Here is a 20,273-nt window from a genome sequence, read left to right on the forward strand (position 1 = left end):
TTCTGGGCATCTGCACGAAGGAGAAATATGAGGAGCTTGTGAGTGAACTGTCTTGATAACCACAGGGGTTAGTGCTTTTTGACACACATGCTGTTGGATATGCCTGAGAAAGGGAAAAGGCACACTTATTTTAAACCTTTCTGATGGTTTATTTTTCCAAAATGTGTTTAGAATTCTCTTTGATGGAAATTTGACACAGTGTGTTATAATGATCATTATCTCAAGCGGGAAAGTAGGTAAAAATGGCCTGTTTCTATTTCTCTAGTTCAGGGCTGCACCTATAGCCTGAGTTATTTTAACATCTTCCCTCCTGATCCTAATAGGCATGTTTTCTCCCCCTCCCATACCAGTCCATTCACTCAGTTGATAAATTACAAGGGCATGTTCTATCTGCTAGTGAGCAACTCCTCTCCCTTGTGATCAGCATTTACCCTCTTCAGTTGCGGTGATAATATAATATTATTGACTCTAAGAAGTCTGCTTAATTTTGTTCCTATTACAAAGCAATACATGATCATTAACAAAAAAGCAGAAAAATAGAGACACATGAATGAACATTAGTATCTGTGTTCATCTTCACCAGAAAGAATAATGTAATATAAATTAAGGCAATGTAAATACCTTGGTGCATATCATTCTAGATTTTTTTCTGTACATACACAGGCAGATTTTTTTCTTCTATCACCCATATAAAAAAGTTATAACTTACCTTATAAACTCCACAATAGCCAACATAGTTTTTAATGACTTCTGCACTACACCAGGATCATTTAAGTATTTTAATGAAACTTGGAAGAGTAATTAACAGGATAAATGATCAGCTATTAGATAACTCTACTAATCTTATTGCATTTTCCTGTTAATCACCTAAACCCAACCATAGTTAGCTTTATTAATTACAGAATCTTATATCATTATTTCCTTTCCATTTTGATATGGTTTGGATATTTGTCCCCTCTAAATCTTATGTTGAACTATAATCCTCATTGTTGGAGGTGGGACCTGGTAGGAGGTGGCTGGATCATGGGGATAGATTTCTCATAAATGGTTTAATGCCATGTTTGTGCTGTTCTCACAATAGTGAGTGATTTCTCACGAGATCTGGTTGTTTACAAGTGTGTGGTCCCTCCCACTTCCCTCTCTCTTGCTCCTGCTTTGGTGCCTGCTTCTGCTTCACCTTCTGCCATGAGTAAAAGCACCCTGGGGTGCCAGGCAGATGCTAGTGCCTTGCTTGTACAGACTACCCAACCATGAGCCAACTAAACCTCTTTTGTTTATAAATTACCCAATCTCAGGTATTTACAGCAATGCAAGCACAGCCCAACACACACTTCTTATAATATTACCCTAGTCAAGTCTCTCTCTCTCTTTTTTTTTTTTTTTTTTTTTTTGAGACGGAGTCTTGCCCTGTCACACAGGCTAGAATGCAGTGGCGTGATCTTGGCTCACTGCAACCTCCACCTCCCAGGTTCAAGTGATTCTCCTGCCTCAACCTCCTGAGTAGCTGGGATTATGGGCTCACGCCACCACACCCAGCTAATTTTTGTATTTTTAGTAAAGAGAGGGTTTCACCATGTTGGCCAGGCTGGTCTCAAACTCCTGACTTTGTGATCTGCCAGTCTCGGCCTCTCAAAGTGCTGGGATTACAGGCATGAGCCACGGCGCCCAGCCTACCCTAGTCAAGTCTCTTACCTGGTTCTTACAGTAATGAATTAATCAGGACTCTTGTTTCAAATTTCAGAAACTTCAACTCAAAGGGACTCAAGCAAAAGGCAAAGTGTGGCTGCGATGCTAAAAGTTGCAGTAGGAGAGGCTAGCTGAATGCACAGTGGAAGTCACAGACTCAAGTAAGTCAGCAAGGCTTAGCTTCACTCCCACTGTCTCTCAGCAATTCCCTCTTCAGCAACAGCTTCATTCCTGGGCCAGCTCTCTCCAAAATGTGAGGAGATGGCCATCAGCATCTCTAGGCTTCTATGTTCTGTTTTCTAGGGGAAAAACAGTCCTCTGATTTAGTCCCAGGAGTCACTCTGATTGTACCCTTCTGAACCAATCACTGTAGCCAGGGGTCAGGTGCTCTGAGTGGGGCCAGACCTGGAGAACATGCCCACTCTGAAGCCTGATGACACAGTTCACCCCACCCAAAACTCAAGAACCCAAGAGTCAAGGAGCAGTCATTCCCCAAAAGCAAAATCAGGGTGCTATCAGCAAGGATACTGTGCAGTCAAAAGCAGCAACCAACCTTTCCATCTACTCTTTCTGATCCATTCTACACTCTTCTCCAGCCAGGCTCAGCATATGGACCATATCAACCAGCTTCTTTCCCTCTGGCTTCCAACTGGGCTTACTCAACAGGATGCATTAGCAGGAGAGTGAAATCACCGTATTTCTTCATCTCCTGCCTTGGTGGGTTACAGGTTGGCAGCAGCTGTGTTCCTGATCTCTTTGTCGGATCTGATAATAACTCTCTCCCCTCGGCCCTTCAGGCACAAGGATGATAACAGCTCACTGCTGTGCTAAGCTCCAAGGTATTCCACCATCCTTTGTTGATTTTAACCTTGCACACACCTTTAACTAATTTGTGCCTGCTTTCCCTTTCCTATGGGACCTCCTATCAGGCTGCTCAACCTATCACTGTTCCTTCATGTCAACCACAAATTTGGTTAGCCGTTAAAGTCTTCATTCAAGAAATGGATGTGAATATTTAAAGTTCAAAGCTAAGGGCCACTGTCCATTTAATCCAAATTGCCTGTTATTATGACCTAGGCTTTGGTGACCACAGAAGTATACTGAGGATTGTGACACATACAGCCGATTCCAATCGCTTTCATTTTGGGTTGATTTAGTAGGGTATATCTGGAATATACTCTGTGAAGGTTATATTTTAGTGGAGATGATCTTGATTCTCTAGTAGGATTGAAAAGAAAGTGAATGAAGAAAGGAAAGAAGAAAGTAAGAAAAGAATGGAGGAAGGAAAGAAGGAAGAGAGAGAAAAAAGAAAAAGGACCTAGGAATAAGGAGTTTTGATCTTGGAGTAAAGAAACCTTAGAATTCAGTCCAGCTTTGTTTTTGACCATTGTAGGTGGCCTTGGGACATCTTCCCTTTTCACTGAACCTCACTGTCCTGGCTTGTAAACACTAGGATTGGGCCAGACCATTTTTAAGGGCCCTTCCAGTTTTAATAATCTATGAAGTTCTAATGAACTACAATTAACGATGCTTGCAAGAAAAAAATGCCCTTACAAACACTGCCTGTTCAAAGAAAATTAAGATACTTTACTAAATTAGATAAATATATTTTTTTCTGACCAAGAAAGCAAAATCTTTTTGAAAACTAGGCAATCATTTAAGTTAATTATGGAATGAAAACCCAAGGTACTGCCTGCCCTCAATTCAAAACAAAACTTGTTTTTGTTCAGATTCTTGCTACAGACCAAACTTTATGTACAGACAACGTGGGGCTATCAATAGGGATCTGCAGTGAAGCCCAAGGAAAACACTAATGAAGCCAGCAGGAGCCCACACAGCCTAGCCATCGACACAATGCAAAATTGAAAACACGACTGAAAATCCACAGAGGAGGATGTCCCCACACTTCTTTGTGTGTGATTTGCCTGGTCCAGCCAAGATTGTAGAAGCTGTAGGAGGAAGATAAAAAAATTTTTAAAAAAGAAAGGGCCAAAGCAGGAAATGAGCTGTAACTTGACAGAGTCACAAAAGAAAACAGAAAAGCATGAAACATATCAGGTCCAAAGAAGGAATTTGGAAAATATAGCCTGTTTATTTTGAAATGAGGCAATTGATAACATAAAAAAGGATACCAAAATAAATTAAAAGCTCTGAGGTATTTTATGCTAAAAATACTCATTATAAATAGCCAGGGTACAAGAACAGGCAATAGACAAGCCGAGTTTGAGAAACTAAATGTGTTGATATTTTAGGGGAAAAGAGGTAATGTAAGCAAAAGAGAGACTCCATCCTTGAGGGCTGGATGTTCACCTGGGGCAAGGTCAGACAAGGGCAGAGCACCTGCACCAGACCCAGTGAGAGCTTCACAGCCTCGACAAAGGTAGGAGAAAAGGGAAGAAAAGTCAGAGGTTGAACCATCTGTGCTGACAAAATGGTTTTAAGTTGCTTGCCAAGAAACTGATCAGTTTGTAATGGCAGCCTTAAACATTGTGTTGAAAAGGAAGGTGAAGTCATAGCAGAACCAGGAACAGGAATAAAGAATGATAGATTGGCAATGTTTCCAGTGGGGATGGCAGTAGGAAGGGAAGGTGGTGACCCACTTGAGTAATTTGCTGACCTTGGAATGTATGTTCTAGAACTATACTGTCCGATATGGTAGCCACTAGCCACGTTTAGTTATTTAACACCTGTAATGTGGCTGGACAGAATTCAGCTGGGCTGTAAGTGGAAAATGCACAATGGATTTTGAAAACTAAGTACAAAAATATATACTATTTTAATAATTTGCATATTGATTATAGGCAGAAATAATACTTTAGATATGTTAAGTTAAATTGAATACATTATTAAAATTGGCTTCACCCATCTCTTTTTGCTTATTTTTAACATAGTTGTTACAAAATTTAAAATCACATATGTGGCTAGCATCTGTGGTCTCCATTATATTTCTATTGGACAACCTGCTCTGTAAAGTCCCTTTTCTCTCTCTCCAGGCTTCTGTGATATGATGATATTCAGGAAGCCTTGACTTAGCCCTCACTATCTTCTCCATCTCAAGCAGAGCCTTGTCTCAGACTAACCAAAAGGAAACCACATTGAGACTCAACAGATGCTGTAACCACACAACTCACACCCACATGAGAATATACACTTACTTAGAAGAACAGTCACTGCCACCTCCTCACATGTACACCCCATTCATCACATATGTACACAAGCATATTTGTATGTGTCAGAAAAATATCCATAAATAGGAAAGGAATATTAGCAGAATCATTGTCACAGTGAAAATTACATTTCAACTGTAATTATTTGTTTGAGTTAGGGAGACTCATTAGTGCTTGTTAATAAGAAAAGGTTCTTTGAAATTCAAGAATATTTAACTTCATGTCTTCCAATTCCTAACAAGAAATCAGTTTACTGAGAGGGGATTCCAGAATCATGCTTCTATCTATAACCAAGACGTCAGGGCTGCCCACGCATGACAGAGAGTCAAAAGTAAGCTTTGGCCTTGACATAAAAACCTCCAGTGTGATCGCCAACCAGCACAATTGGATTCTACTCTCTTAGCTGTCTTCTCTGGACTTCTGCTCTTTTCCAACCCTATGAGCCACCTGGTCTTCCAGTCCTGTCTTCCACTAGAATCTACCACCTAGCACACCTAGCAGTACCTGCCAGTTGCATCAAACTCCTGGCCCAGACTCTGCTAGTCAGTCCATGGTAGCATAGAGAGACCAATTCTAATGACTGGTTTGAGGCTCTCGTCCAGCAAGTTGTGTTCTTGAACTTTTCAATTAGGTGAGCTAGTAAATTCTCACTGTTGCTGAAGCCACTTTGAATTTAATTTATCTTGCTTAAAACTGCAAAAATCCTAACAGCACTCTTCAAATATTTGAAGAGCGATTCCATGGATAATCTATTTTTTCTGTACTTCAAGGGGTGGCTTCTAGTGAAGTCTCTCCTGATGATGTACTTTCACCCTGAAATTTCCTTTTCATTTGTCCTTTTCAAAAAGTGGTCTACAGGTCATGATTATCATTTTTAGAACTTGCCTTGGAGATCTGGTCCATCCATAATAAAGGGAATTCAAAGGTCATTTCAATACTTCATTCTGAGTTACTGACAATACTCAACATCAAGTCATTCTTGCTGCTTATTTGGATCCCAGCTCTGGGCTCTTGGCTTCTGTGTGGATCCTGAGACCCAGATGCCAATTTGCATTCCAGCTTTGACCGGTATCCAAATGCATCCTGATGTTTCTGACTGCCTCTTGTAATAATTGCTCCAAACCCCAGTGGCTTCAGGATCAGGAGTCTGTCTACCTGATCATTCCTCCCAATCTAAGAACTGCAAATGGGTCCCTAGTACATTTTGAGAAACTTCTCTAAGTAAACTAAGCATCTTCTCTGTGGTTTAAAATTGTCAACTTCCAGATTACTCATTGCTATGGTCTAAATATTATCATTTACTGGATTTGCCTGATGCTAACTGCGTATTATAAAACTGCTTTGTGGACTAATCTTTCCTCATGTACCTGTTATGTTTCTCTGTAACCAGCCCTATCCTGATGGGTAACTTTGTCTTCAAATCCAAGCCACATCTCACCAAACTTTACTTAACCTTTCCACATGTCCCAACCTACAAGAAACACTGTATAAAACCACCATGCCTCTCTACCAATAGTTTATCATATTATGATGTCATTCTTGTCAGGCTGATATCCTTCTGATACTCCTGTGTTTACTTACTGACACATGTATAGTAAGAAAACATTGAACTTAAGCAAAACTTTCAGATTCAAAACTTGGTTCTGTTATTTACTAGCGGTGTGTCTTTAAGTGCAAAAGAAAATATCTTTTATACCTCTCAAATTTTCATTTTCCTTATCTATAAGTTGGGTTAATGATACTTGCCCTTATTTTGCTAGATATTGTGAGACTTAGATAACAATGTATGTGAAAGCACATTGTAAATTTTTTTGAAGGATTATATAAATAAATCATTAATATAAGGTTTTATCACTAGCCAGAATTGTTATCTCATACTCCTTTTTAACCACAAACAGCCATACATATTATTAATAGTTGGTGAATATTTGTCATTTCATAAATATGTACGCAAGTACTCCTAAAAACCTATTTGTAAAGCAAAATGGAAATGTATGTCCAATGAACTAAGTGGGGGAGGGACTAGGGGGATAACGCTGTTGAGGAAAAAGAAGGGGTAGAAAATGTGAGTTGTGAATGTGAATGAGAAAAAGAGTGTTGGGCAGAGTGGAAATGCAAGAGAGAAAGAGAAACAGGGAAGACAAGGCAAGTAGAATGCAATACAGGAGAGGAAGAGGAGGAAAAGACAGCAGGGAATGAGAAAAGACAACAGAACAGAAAAGGCACCAGACATTCCTAAACCAGAATTACCTGCTTGGAAAATGTTCAGAGACTGCAATGGAAGCAAGCTCCTTGCCCCCAGGTCCTTCAAGAAAAATGGGCCTTTGAACTTATCTTAAGGAAATCTTAGGCAGCCCAGTGAGGAAAATCGGTAGCCAAGGCCTCTCCACAGAGACAGACAATGCCTGCTCTGTGGGAAGAGACAAGAGATGGGGACAAAAATTGGACAAATGAAATACTCGGATGTTTCACAACAGCACAGAAAATGAGAGGAGTAAAGGGGCAGAGGATGAGCTTAACATCCTGTAAAACAAAACCTGTTGTCAGACCTATTAAAATATTGCATAGTTTGACACGATCTCACTGTTGTTGCTTTTCTTCACTGATATATGTAATAATCTGGGTTTAGTTGACTGCTAAGTCAAATTTAACCAATTATCTGGACATACTTCAAAACAGGACAGGAATTTTCAAGCCCAAGCAGAGTTGCTGCTTTCTAGGATCCTGAAGTGGGAATGGAATTCTGATACACAGGAGGGACTTCAACCCTCTTTTGGAGTGTCCCCGTGCTAACGTTCTAGGTCCTCAGCTGATGTCAGTCACCTCTGAGGATGGCAAAAATAAATAAATAAATAAATAAATAAATAAATAAATAAATAAAGAGGTAACAGCAACTGCAGATTTCTGATTAGAGATGAGAAAGAATTCCTAGAGAATGAGTCAGTCAAAGAGAAACAGAAAGGTTATTAAAAGGGCGTTCCCCCTCCCGGATTTTCTTGGAGGGGGTCCTGAATCACAGAGCACATGGCCTCACCTATCTGGGATGATATAGACGTTCCTTCTTAGAGTGGGCTATTTGTATTGCTGACTCAGTGACCTAAGGTACGGTCAGCTTTAGCACAGCACCTGGAACAAAGAAAGTCTTAGGGGTTTATGGTTATCATAGTAGAGACAGTAGAAAGAAAATGAATAGTAACAGCTGCAGTAGTAGTAGCAGCACTTGTAGAAGAGGAGTAATGCTGATCTTAGGAATTGGTGTAATAATACCAGTATCTGTAAATTCTACAAATAGCTGTAATGTGGTAGTCAGGGATCTGAGCACTGCAATAAGACCTCCTAGGTTTGGCTGGTTGGTTCCATCCCTTACTATTAGTTGTATAAATTTGGGCAAGCTAATTAACTTTTCTGCACCTCAATATGAAATGCAGATAATAAGAGCACCCCTTCATAGAGTGGTCATATGGAGCGCATGAGAAAATACTTGTGAAGAGTTGAGCTCAGCACTTACACTCATTGAGCATTCAGTGCCTGTTAGCTAGTAGTAGCAGGGATGGTGGTGAGGGTGGCAGCCTGAGCAAGGGAATAGATCCCACCTAAGGGATACAAAATAAAAGGCATGTTGTCCCTGTCATTAGCAATCCCATGCCATGAAATCTGCAAACAGCACCACAGGAGAAGCCTTTTCAACCTCAAATAGAGAACTTGTGTTCTTTTCACTCTCTCGTCTCCTCTCCAAATCCCATAGCCTCAGATTCCAGGCTGCAAGTGAAATTCAGTGTGTTGTGGGTGAAGTTTCAGGGGCATAGGATGGAGATGGGTAATGGTTATTAATATCCACTGGGCACAAAACTTTCTATGATGGGCCTTCAATGATGTGGAGACATTGCCTAAAGAGTTAAAAAATAAAATAAAGGCTTTATCAATGTTATTTAAATTCTTCCAACATTATAAGATGTCAGACTAAATACCAGGCATATGAAGTCCAGCAGAGGAGGTAGGCATGTTAAACCAATAATTACAAACAACAATGACAATTATAAATAATTGATAACAGCAATTTGTATAGAGAGGTCTGGGAGCATAAAGGGGAGGTCAGGAGGCTTGGGGGTCAGGAGATGATAAATTACTTCATACTTTGAGGTGCGAGTAGGAAATTGGTGAAAGAAAGAGGGGACATGAAGGCTGGGATTAGGCTATAGAAAGATGGCCAGTCGTCTGGCTGAAAAATGAATTGGAGTTAGGGAGTCAAAAAGGTGTTTGGAGATGATGCCAATCACGCAGAAAAGAGGTGAAGCCTTAAGACAGCAAATGACAGGAAGGGTAGAGAGAGGGTGGCAGAGTCAAGGTTACATAATTCTAAATAAAACCCTGCTAAAATTAAGCTGGTATAAAAAGGGTACTAGTTATTATTTTCAGAGTAAAACCTCATCAGTTCAACATAATTGGATAGAAGCATGTCAAAATTAATCAAATATGATTTGTAGCTTTAAAAAATACATGACTAATAGCTTAGGAATTTTTGACTAGATGAGATATTTTAAATACTTTTCAACTTCCCCACTCTTAATTAGAAGCATCAATGTTCCTGCAAACAAAATGAGGTTCTTAGAAGTAAAGTTCTTTTTGTTTGTTTGTTTGGGGGGTTTTGTTTGTTTTTTGAGACAGAGTCTTGCTCTGTCGCCAGGCTGGAGTGCAGCGGCATGATCTCTGCTCACTGCAACCTCTGCCTCCCGGGTTCAAGCGATTCGCCTGCCCCAGCCTCCTGAGTAGCTGGGACCACAGGTGCACACCATAACACCCAGCTAATTTTTGTATTTTTAGTAGAGATGGGGTTTCACCACGTTGGCCAGGATGGTCTTGATCTCTTGGCCTTGTGATCCACCCACCTTGGCCTCCCAAAGTGCTGGGATCACAGGCGTGAGCCACCGCGCCTGGCTGCAAAGGCTTTTTTTTTTTTTTTGAAGTGGATTGAACCCTTTTGTTTTTTTATTTTGTTCACACAGATACGCTTCATGAATTCCAAGGCTGGTCTCTCCTCATAGCCTATTCCCCTCTTACTAGTGTAGAAAGTCACAACCCTCAGGTTTGACTGTCCAGAGAACTGGTCTGAGTCTCTCAGTCATAGAAGACTGGTTGGCTGATACGCCTCACCCTCAGTTAGGGGTGTCATCTGGGTGATTCTAGGCCATCAGTAATGCAACCAAAGAAAATAACATTTGAAGTTACAAATAGAAATCAGACACAATTTTTCTGATTCTCAGGACTCTGTGGCGTGACTCAATTTGTTTTGCAAAACTTCTGTCAGTGGTGCGATGATAAAATTCAGTTCAATTCAAGGACAAGCCATCAAAACATTCCCTTTCAGGGAGGGGATTTTATCTTATCCTCTACTAAAGTACTAAATTAGTTGAAACTCTAAATTATCATAGCTTGTCTAAAAGTCACACTAACTCAATGCACTATTTATTTTCCAAATACCTGCACATTTCTTACATCATAACCCTCATGAGTCATAAAGAATGTATTTACTATGAAAAATATTAGACTCGATTCTCACAATCATGTTGACTAGAAATGAAAATACAAAGAAAATAAGTCAGTATGTCCCACTTTACCAATGAATACACAACAGGTGATTTGCTCTCATAAGCTTCCTGAGTTCAGATCAGAAAGGTGACAGTTTTAACCTTTGGATACTTCCTAATTATGCAAAATGCTTGTAGTCCTTGCAAATGAGAGAATAAAATGATCCCTTTGGTCAGAAGAAGGCAGAGCTTCCACATAAAGGTAGTTTTCTGGATGTTAATATTTGGAGAGAGGTTTACCTTTTGGTGGTCTAGATCATTAGCCCTTTTTGGAGTCAATTTCTTTTATATTTAATTGACCATACAGCAGATATGATTAGAATCCTCCCCAAAATATTTCCCAACTGAGAGCCACACTAAGTTAGCCAGCTTTCTATAGACATTTTTTTACCTGAATGTTCCACAGTTTTCTCCATCTCAATCAACATCAAACTAAGTCCTCATTCCCTATGCACCACACTTCTTCTCCAAGGTCACTTTAAAAACATCTTCCTCTTCCTCCTCATGCAATTCATCATGATCTACCGGAAATGCTACTTCATAAATTTCTCTAGGATCTGTGTTTTTTCCTTTACTCTCACTCTCTTCTTCTTCCTCCTGGTCCTTATCCTGCCTCCCCTGGACTACTGTCACAGTTTCCTCGGGCCCCTCCTCTTGTCAACCCTGTAACCCTATTTGCATTCAGTGTCAGTCATGCTTCCTACATGCCTGACAGAACTTTTCCGTCTTCCGTGCAGACTGATAGATCGTATTTCTGAACTTCCATATTTACTTGTCTACAATCCCTCTGTATTTTCTATTACCAACATTTTTTGAATGCTAAGAAGTTTGTCGATTTTTTTAACATTTAAAAAATGACTCTAATGTATCTATTTACACATAAGCTTTTTCTGGAATTCATCTTTTGAGGATTTGAACTGCAGTAATTACATACAATGAACAATGGTGGCATTTGAGATAAGGTGAGGCTGGAAACGTCAGTTACATTGTTGATAGAGAAAGCTGAGAATAAATACGCATCTATATTTGATATGCACAAAGGTATGATTAGTATTGAACATTCAAAGATGAGTATGTTGTATAAAACCTTTTGAAATTAAATGAAATCATTACAAGCTAAGGAGTAAGTGAGTGGGCAGAGAAGGGGGAAAAAAGATTCTTCTTACATTCTTTAAAAATGCAAATAAGAACATTGCCTGAACATTATTACCTGACTGATAAAATGGTAATCACTTAGCAGATATTTATTTAGAAATCTGTTCCAATTGAAAAAATGTCTGAAATTTAACACAACCCTATTTGCTAAATGGTAATAAAACAGAATTCCTGGGAGAAAATAGCGGGTACTAAAAGTCATAATATGGTTCTACAAAGTTGAGGATAATTTTTACCACTGTTTTCAAAATGTAAGTGGTAAGGTGAAAAGCCCTCCAGGGCTAGGCAGGCAGATTGCACACTGAACAACTGTACGCTGTGGCTATGAAAGGTAATGTGATAGTTCAAGATGGCTTCCTTTCAGACAACAGGGACTCACAGTTACGACTCTGGTAAATTGCAGAGTGCCCAGCTTCCCTAAAAGGATTTTAATCCATTTTTAAAACCCTGGACAGGCCAAATGAACATATCTGCTAGGCCTTCAGTTTGAGAACCCAAGTCTAAAATGTGAAATGATAGACCCTTTGCCACATAGAAATCTTTAGAAAAGCAAACCATTGAAGTTCAAAGGATAGGCTCTGATATCACAAAAATTTGGGTGAAAATACTAGCTTCACCTCTTTCTAGAAATGTGACTTTGGGCAAAATAATGATTCTTCTCTGCCTTGGTTACTTCATATGTAATGCTGGGGCCACTATCAGTGAGATCAGATAGGTCACATGTTTGGAGAAATGTCTGAACCATAGCAAGTCCTTCTTATCAAATGTTCAAGGCATCAAACAACAGTGATTTGATATTTTCCTTTTATTGTCGAAATCCATTTTCATAGATTTAGTCATGGTTGAGTGACATTTTAATCTAAATTATATATACCTTAGGAGATAGTTTGTCTTTGGAGAGTTGGGAGATAATTTGAAAAAATCAGTGATTCCAGAAGCAAAGACTTGGATTTTAGTCTCAGGTTAATCACTTATTAGCTGTGTAGGCTGAGGAAAAATCACTTAATCCTCTGAAACTCTTTTTATTTCTTTTGTAAATAAAGATATTTATTTCTTTATTTACAAAAATTGTGCTTTGTAGGACTGCAAGAAGCTACAAGTCATAGGCAAGGCTCCAAATTATAGAAAGGAGCTTCTAAGAAATTGTAAATAATTCACAGCTTCAATCGCGTTTCTTGAATCTCATCACAGCCTGTGCTTGCAAAGTGAGACAAAAAGACACAGTCTTACAGGAATCCAAGTGACCCTTCCATCTAGACCATGCTGTAATCCTATTAGGTACAGAGGTAATTCTGACTGGGCTTGAGCTGAGAGTCATAAAGATCTTGCAATTTTTTTTTTAATTAGGCAATATGTCTACCCTTGCCAAGCTATTTGCATCCACTGATTTGCACAGGTCCTAATAAACTATGTAAAAAATCTCATTAAAATGTGACATTTAAATAAAGATTGGTAATAAAAGAAGCAAACTGCAGGGAGGAATAACAAGGTGTCATAAGAAAAGAAGCCAGATACACCAGGGTTGACTGAGCAACAGACCCAGAACGATGCAGGTCAATAATAATTCTGAGAACATGTAACTGTTGATACTAAAATTCATCATAACACTACCCTCTGTGTGTTCCAGGGAACAAGATTAGGTCTGAGAATTTGAAATGCTACAATGCTTGCTTCTGAAATACTTCTATCTCAAGCAATTTTAGTATGGGGCCCACTTTGATCAAGCATGACATGGAAGGCATACTCTTCTCACTTCACAGGTGAAATGATGTGGATTTTCATTATCAAGAAGCTTCTGCTTTACTAAAGTCCAGGGGGAAGCTTTGAGGCCTGCAGACTGCTCATTTAGCAGGCTGTAATTCAAAGTATGGCTCAGTGGAACTGATAGAGCTGGAGGCTGCAGAGGTTCAGCTTGGCAAGCAAAACAAAGTCAGAACACTTGGGAGCACCCCTTTCAGTAATAACGAAATTCTCCAAAACAGGTGGACAAGGTAAACTGCACAAAAGACTGAGCTTCCTGCAGTCAAGCAGATTGAGACTCAGATGCTTATATTAATGCCGTCACATCTGCACCCTCAGGTTTCTGAAGCCGGGTGAAGCAGCCTCCACAGCAGTAAGTTCCAGAGACTGCCAGGTTACAAACATGAATTGACTCCAGTTCCAAATCAATTCCACATCGATAAGTCTTTAGGGCAAACGACTAACACACATTGATTTTTAAAATTCTATAAATTATTTCAAGGCTTTAGAATATTCAGCATTAAAAATTACCATTTCATTTCAGGCTTTAGTGAAGCATAATGTATATTTTTACCAGTATTAATCAACCCCAAAATCAACTTTCCTGTTTAAAAAATTTCTATCTTTTTCTGTTTGCTAAGATTGGAAAATTTCAATTCATTCTTGTAGTTACATTGATATCCAATACATTTAATTTCTTGATCTAAAGTAATGAATTGTGACTTGGTGTCATGACAGAATTAAGGCAACTAGGTAATTAATTTGAAGCCAACTACTCACTTTTGTTATGGTTTTTAATTAATGTTGTTGCATGTGTATAGCAGGAGACTGCTTTTATATAAATATTATGTATTTTATATTTAAATTATTCAACTTTTGGTATTTACTCAGATTTTCTGTGTTGTGTATAAAAGCTTGCCAGTTTGATCTTCAGTTAAAAAATATTTAGTGGCTCCCTAGTACCGTCATCAAGCCTACCAAAGGAATCAAAAAGAAAGATTCTTTCCCTGGAAAATTCTTCTTTCTTGGATTTCTTTCTCACTTTCCTCCTTCTTCCTTTACATCCTTAAAGTGGCTTCAAAAATGATCAATACATTATTTAAAAAGCAAAGGAAACAAGATGAAGAGATTAAAAGGGTTGGAAAATATAGTAAAGGCTTGTTAGAGCCATTGTACACACCTAGAGATCTTCTACACTTATTAGTGGTGATTATAAATTTGTCTCTCAGTTTCCTAGAAACCCTAGCAAAGGGCGGAAAATGCTACCATTTATATGATTCATAATCCTATAAGATGCTTTTCTGGTTGCTAATGAGAAACATTAATAAGAAAGCACAACAGTCATTTTGTAGAGAAGAAGCCGATCCTTAAATGAGGTTGTTCTTATTAAAGAAGGAAGAAGCCCCAGGGACTGCAGGGGCAGTGAAGCAGGAGGATAGAGAGCTCATGGGGCAGGGAGGTGAGTCAAGGGTAGGCAGAAGCTACCGTTAAAAAGAACCAAGACATAAAATAAACTTTTTCTCTGCTCAAAGCCTGGAGGCATTGTCTTGAGAAACCTCCAAGTGCAAGTTTATATACATATGGACTTTCCTTCACCTGTTTGTCTCCTGTCTGAACATTGTACTCTCTGGAACTTAAAAAGAAATTGATTGAAAAAATTTCTTAGAAAGCAGAAACTTTCAAATTATAATAAACAGCCAGAAAAAAGAGACAGAAACCTGAACTGCATTTAGCGATCACACTTGAACTGAGGAAAACCACGTGTCAGCCGGGAGAATCTGATAGTTAAACAACATCAAAAGCATGGCTGTTTCTGAAGTCAGGCATTAAGTGTTTTAGGGCTGAATTAAGTAGGGTGAGGCACCAGCAAGGCTCATTCCCCAGATACAAGCCAAAGATGTTCTACAGGGTATCTGCTGCAAAATCATCAAAGCCAGTGTTTCCATTTTTCTTTCTTCAACCCTTCAAAAAAAAATGCAGCTGCCTCCTCCAGAGCCTTGAGGAGGAAAAAACAGACCAATAAAACAGATCAGGTGGGTGTCAGATTGTCTGGAAAGAGCTGCCTGTTGACTGCTAAGTTGGCTGACACTATTTACCAAAGGACAGGACTCATCAGGAACTTGCCTCCCCAACCAGGGCCTGATTCACTGCCAGCTTTTCATCATGATTCATTCCATCCTGCATCAACTGCTTTCTCTGCTATGGAGACTCTTAAGAGGAAAATGCTTATAATGCTTCTCATATTGCTAAAATCAAGACCTAGTATGACTTTTCTTAATTTTACCTTATAGTCCACAGAGAACATAGCGCATTGTATGTATCTTACTATTAGAATTCTTTTTTTTTAATTATACTTTAAGTTATAGGGTACATGTGCACAATGTGCAGGTTAGTTACATATGTATACATGTGCCATGCTGGTGTGCCCACCCATTAACTCGTCATTTAGCATTAGGTATATCTCCTAATGCTATCCCTCCCCTGTCCCCCAACCCCACAACAGTCCCCAGAGTGTGATGTTCCCCTTCCTGTGTCCATGTGTTCTCATTGTTCAGTTCTCATCTATGAGTGAGAACATGAGGTGTTTGGTTTTCTTTTATCATCGTATTAAATACTTTAGTTCAGTGATTGTCATCTAGCTACACAGTGAGATCCTTAAGCCCAGGAAATTGTCTCCCTCTTTCTGACACAAAGTGTAGGTGCTTAATTATTTTATAGTAAAGAAATAAAGGCAATCTACTGACAATTTCTTCCTGTGGTTGGCCATGATTGCATTTTCTAACTTTCCTGGAACTCCCAAAGTTCTTTTTTATGTCTAATCCTGGTCCTCCATCATTTTTCATAGTAATTCTTTGAGCTTGTACACTGTAACTACTCCCAAATTACCTTTGATTATGTTAGCCAGAGTTAGTTTCTGATGTTTTTAGTCAAGGATGCTGACAGACGCATTGTAGCAAGGACCAAGCTGAATTAGAAAACTCAATTAAATGACGCCAAACAAACAAAAATGAAGTGAGCAGTATGGCCGGACAAAACACTTAACTGTAAGACATTTTATTTAATAGAAAATGTCAACTAGGACCACTCTGTCTCTTGACATCTGGGGAAAATTGACTGGAGCCCCTCAATTCTACAGCTTGTGGAAGTCTAAAGCCTTCTCTGAGATTTCTGAAATCTCTCTAGGGCATTTGCAGTCTCCTGTCATCCTGTTCCTTTTGGGTGTCCATTCTCACATAGGCATCCTCTCTTCCAAACCACATTTACCAACACAGGAATGTCAGACATCTCAGCAATGTATACATAGACCCACACACGAACATTCACATGCACATATGTATTGAAATAAAATATCATATAAAAGAAGGCAATGCAGTTTTATGAACTTGAACAAGTTATTCAACCTCCTTATGTCTTAGTTGACACACATTGTAAAATAGGGATAATAATGATATGGAGCTTGTAGGACTGCTTTAAAAATTAAATGGGATAATACTAGTTTATAGCCCATGCTGAGCTCACACATTCAACAAAAGAAACATTCAACATGAATTCATAGCCAAGCTAGAAAATTTCCCTGAAGGACTGAGTCCTCGGAGAAGTCAGCACACACATTAAAGAAAAAAACCAAAAAGATATGCAACTGTACTCTCAAAGTCCCTTACAACTAATGTTTTGCCCCTTCCCAAACAGAGCCCAGATTCTCCTTCTCTGAATCATATCTCCTCCAAACTCCTCCCTTTTCCATTCATTTTCTTCTATCTTCAGAGCAAGTAAAAGGATACTTTTCCTGGGCTAGAAACCCAGGCTTTTCAATTCTCACCTTATGTAGGCACTTTTCCAAGTGGGGACATCCCTTATCAAAGAAGAATTTCTGGTTCATGCTTTTAAAATAATAAAATTTCTTCTTGCTAATTACACCTAGAAAAAGGGTGTCTAGACTTTAGTCATTTGCATAATACCCTTGTGATTTTTTTAACATTCCCTTATTAATTAATATAAAAATGCATAATATTTTTAAAAATAAACCTACATTTACATTTTAAATAAATTAATCATATAAGGAAATATTTTTCACTATTATAAGTGGCAAAATATTATTACTCATCCTAAGGAGGTAACCTCAAAATAAACATTTAATTTTAAAATAAAAATATTGTTGGCATACCACCTAAATTCATTATGTATTCCTAACAATTCATGCATCACAATTTGGTAAATGTGAGCCTAAAAACATCTTTTATTATGGACATTCAAAGGCTGTACTGAGAGGACATGAGGGAAAGTCTGTGGCATTTGCCTGTTATTAATATTGTGGATAGAGAGGGGGAGTGGGTGAGGAGAAACATATGTTGATGGGATCTGGTTAGAAAACTGACAGAGAAGATGGTCCAGAGACAAGATTCTGGGGCGTGATATCATCTTGTATCCTGCACTATTGTTCCACAGCACCCAGGAGAATGGCTAATGTCCATTTAATCAAATTGTATTCTGCTGTTAGAATCTAATGCTGCTATAAATAAATGTTTAAAAGCTAGAAATGTTACAGCTCATAATATCTGAATTATTCCCCCAAAAGTACATTTTAACCAACTGATCCAGTTTGATACAGTGTCTGAAATTTAAAACAATTTTATAATGTGTCACCATTGATATTGCTCACTCTGGCCTTTTAATTAACAAAAATAAAATTGAGATTCTCTGCATTTCACTCTGCTTTCTCTGGGCAAATAATTTCACAAACTTTAGAGGAAAATTAAAGACCTGGCACCAGGTCTGGCACCAGCCTAAATAATCTATGTTAATGTCCTAAGACTCTGAACCAAGTCAGTACATCTGGGAAATAACAAAGTCCACACACTTTTATTGAGAGTGTAAAATGTTTTATTGCTAAAAATACAGTCTCTTTGTATATCTATATGTATTAGAACACAATCTTATTTGAAATATATATATTACAACAATGACAAACTGATCAACATCTCTTTATTAAATACCCACCATGTACCAGGGATTTTGCCAGGGATCATGAAACACATTCTACCCTCAAGAAATTCCCTGGTTGGGGTGACAGTACATCTTGGCAACTCAAGTCATATTACACTAGAGTTTCTGTCAAGATATTTGACAGCTCCTTTTGTGATAGTTTTCTACTATGTCAAATGCAGAGGCACAAGGCCCCTGATCTATACCTGAAATATACTTTTCTAGAGGTTTCGAGTGAATGAAAAACAGTTCTTGTGATTACAGCAAGAATGTATTTTGTAGGATGTATTCCAGCTACTGATATCTATGGATAATTCTCAGCCTCAAATGCCAATTCATAACATTGAGGCCTTATTGAATACACTTTTCTTTGTACTATTTGATTGTGCCAAATAAAGCAATCTTTTCGAAAAGAAAATCTTCTCTAGGAGTCAGACTATTATTTCATCTCCAAGGCTTGCAGAAAATTACAGGAAAACAAATCAAAACGAAACAAAAACCATTTAGCTTTATGTAACTATACCATGCAACCATTATGTCACATAATATAATAACCTAGTTGAGAAAAGAAGTGGACAAACTAGAACCTGCTATAAAAAGCAACGTGAATTTGTCTCAAGTTTAGATATACAGATAGATATTCTTAAGCTATTTTTACCCCTACTTAAATACATCTTTCTTCCTATTACAGAGATGAATATGTATTTTCAAACATCATCTCCATAATGCAGACTTTTAGTATAGGAAGCTGGAAATGTTTACAGCCATATTACGTTTTTCATTTAAACAGAAATGACAAAACACTAATAATCAAACAGTACCGTGAACATGATTATATATGAAACATCAAAGAAAATCCACATCCATTAACTTTATAACTCTACAACAACAGATTTTTAGAGTCTTCATATCAGAAATGTTCTCAGTTTACAACACAATATGTACAGAAAGGTAACATACCTCACATTAGCATCAAGTTTGTCCATTACAGGAAATAAGCATGAGTGAGTTGGATTTCAATGCCCACAGGGTCCTAAAATGGGGGAAGTAAAAAGATGTTATAAAAGAAAGTAGCATTGAAAAATACAAGTCCTTGTTTAAAAAAACTCAAATAACTATTGCTTCCTATTATGACTTGTTTTGTGGAAATATTTAATAAACAATACTAAAGCAAAAAGCTTTTGGCATATTGACGTATGGTACAGCCGAGTGTCACAAAAGGTTTATTTACACCCTACTGATCGCTTTGTGATTAAAACATATGGGTGCTTCTTTTTGCTCCATTTATTGTTATTTATGTTCTTTCCAGAAACATGGCTTATTTTTATGATCTGCATTAGGACAGTAACTAGTGAAGATAGTAGCTACATTCTTATGCTTAAAATAGTATATTGCCCAAAATGGCCATTTTGTTCCCATGAGGATTTTTAAAAAATGTTTAAATCATTTTAAGGGTAGGAAATCACAGATTCTTTTGAGAATCTAGTAAACTCTTGAGAACTGTCTGCCCAGAAAAAAATAGATACGCATGCACACACATGCACACTTTCTAGAGAGTCCATGATTCCTTGAACTCAGGAATCCAGGAATCCCAGGCCCATGCAGGAACCCCAGGCTAAGAATTCCCAATCGAAGGAGAGTTAACTTCAAATTACCAAAGTTCCTCTATCACAGACCCTCAGAAGACCTCACACTCTTTAATGGATGGGCATTCACTGATCTCCACAAAATCAACCCTCTTTACTAATTGTTCAGTTCCATTTTTGCATTTTTATATCTTCATCACATCTGTTCCACAGCATGATGAATCAGTGAGTGTAGGGGCAGGGTCCGGCTGTCTCTTCCACGGTCACCATGAGCAAGTCCCTTTTCCTTCTGAGCATCATCATTCACTTCTCAGTAAAGAGAAGAGATTGGAAAAAAATAATCTCTGAGTTCACTCCTAGCTCTGATATTC

The 20,273-nt window shown here is 38.3% G+C and overlaps 1 protein-coding gene across 4 annotated transcripts in view; it reads right to left on the bottom strand.

Moving 5' to 3' along the window:
* Nucleotides 1-20,273, bottom strand: part of HTR4 (5-hydroxytryptamine receptor 4) — a 210,245-nt gene that overhangs the window by 173,183 nt on the left and 16,789 nt on the right. For all 4 annotated transcript variants that reach the window (XR_010157366.1, XM_016954012.4, XM_001162339.8 and 1 more), the window contains exon 2: nt 19,277-19,349. Coding sequence is in view for 3 of the 4 variants with exons in the window: in XM_016954012.4 (XP_016809501.1) it covers nt 19,277-19,302 (26 nt within the window). In the remaining variant the exon portion in view is untranslated. The remainder of the gene's footprint in view (nt 1-19,276; nt 19,350-20,273) is intronic.

This window comes from Pan troglodytes, chromosome 4, assembly GCF_028858775.2.
Source record: "Pan troglodytes isolate AG18354 chromosome 4, NHGRI_mPanTro3-v2.0_pri, whole genome shotgun sequence".
Classification (NCBI taxonomy): domain Eukaryota; kingdom Metazoa; phylum Chordata; class Mammalia; order Primates; family Hominidae; genus Pan; species Pan troglodytes.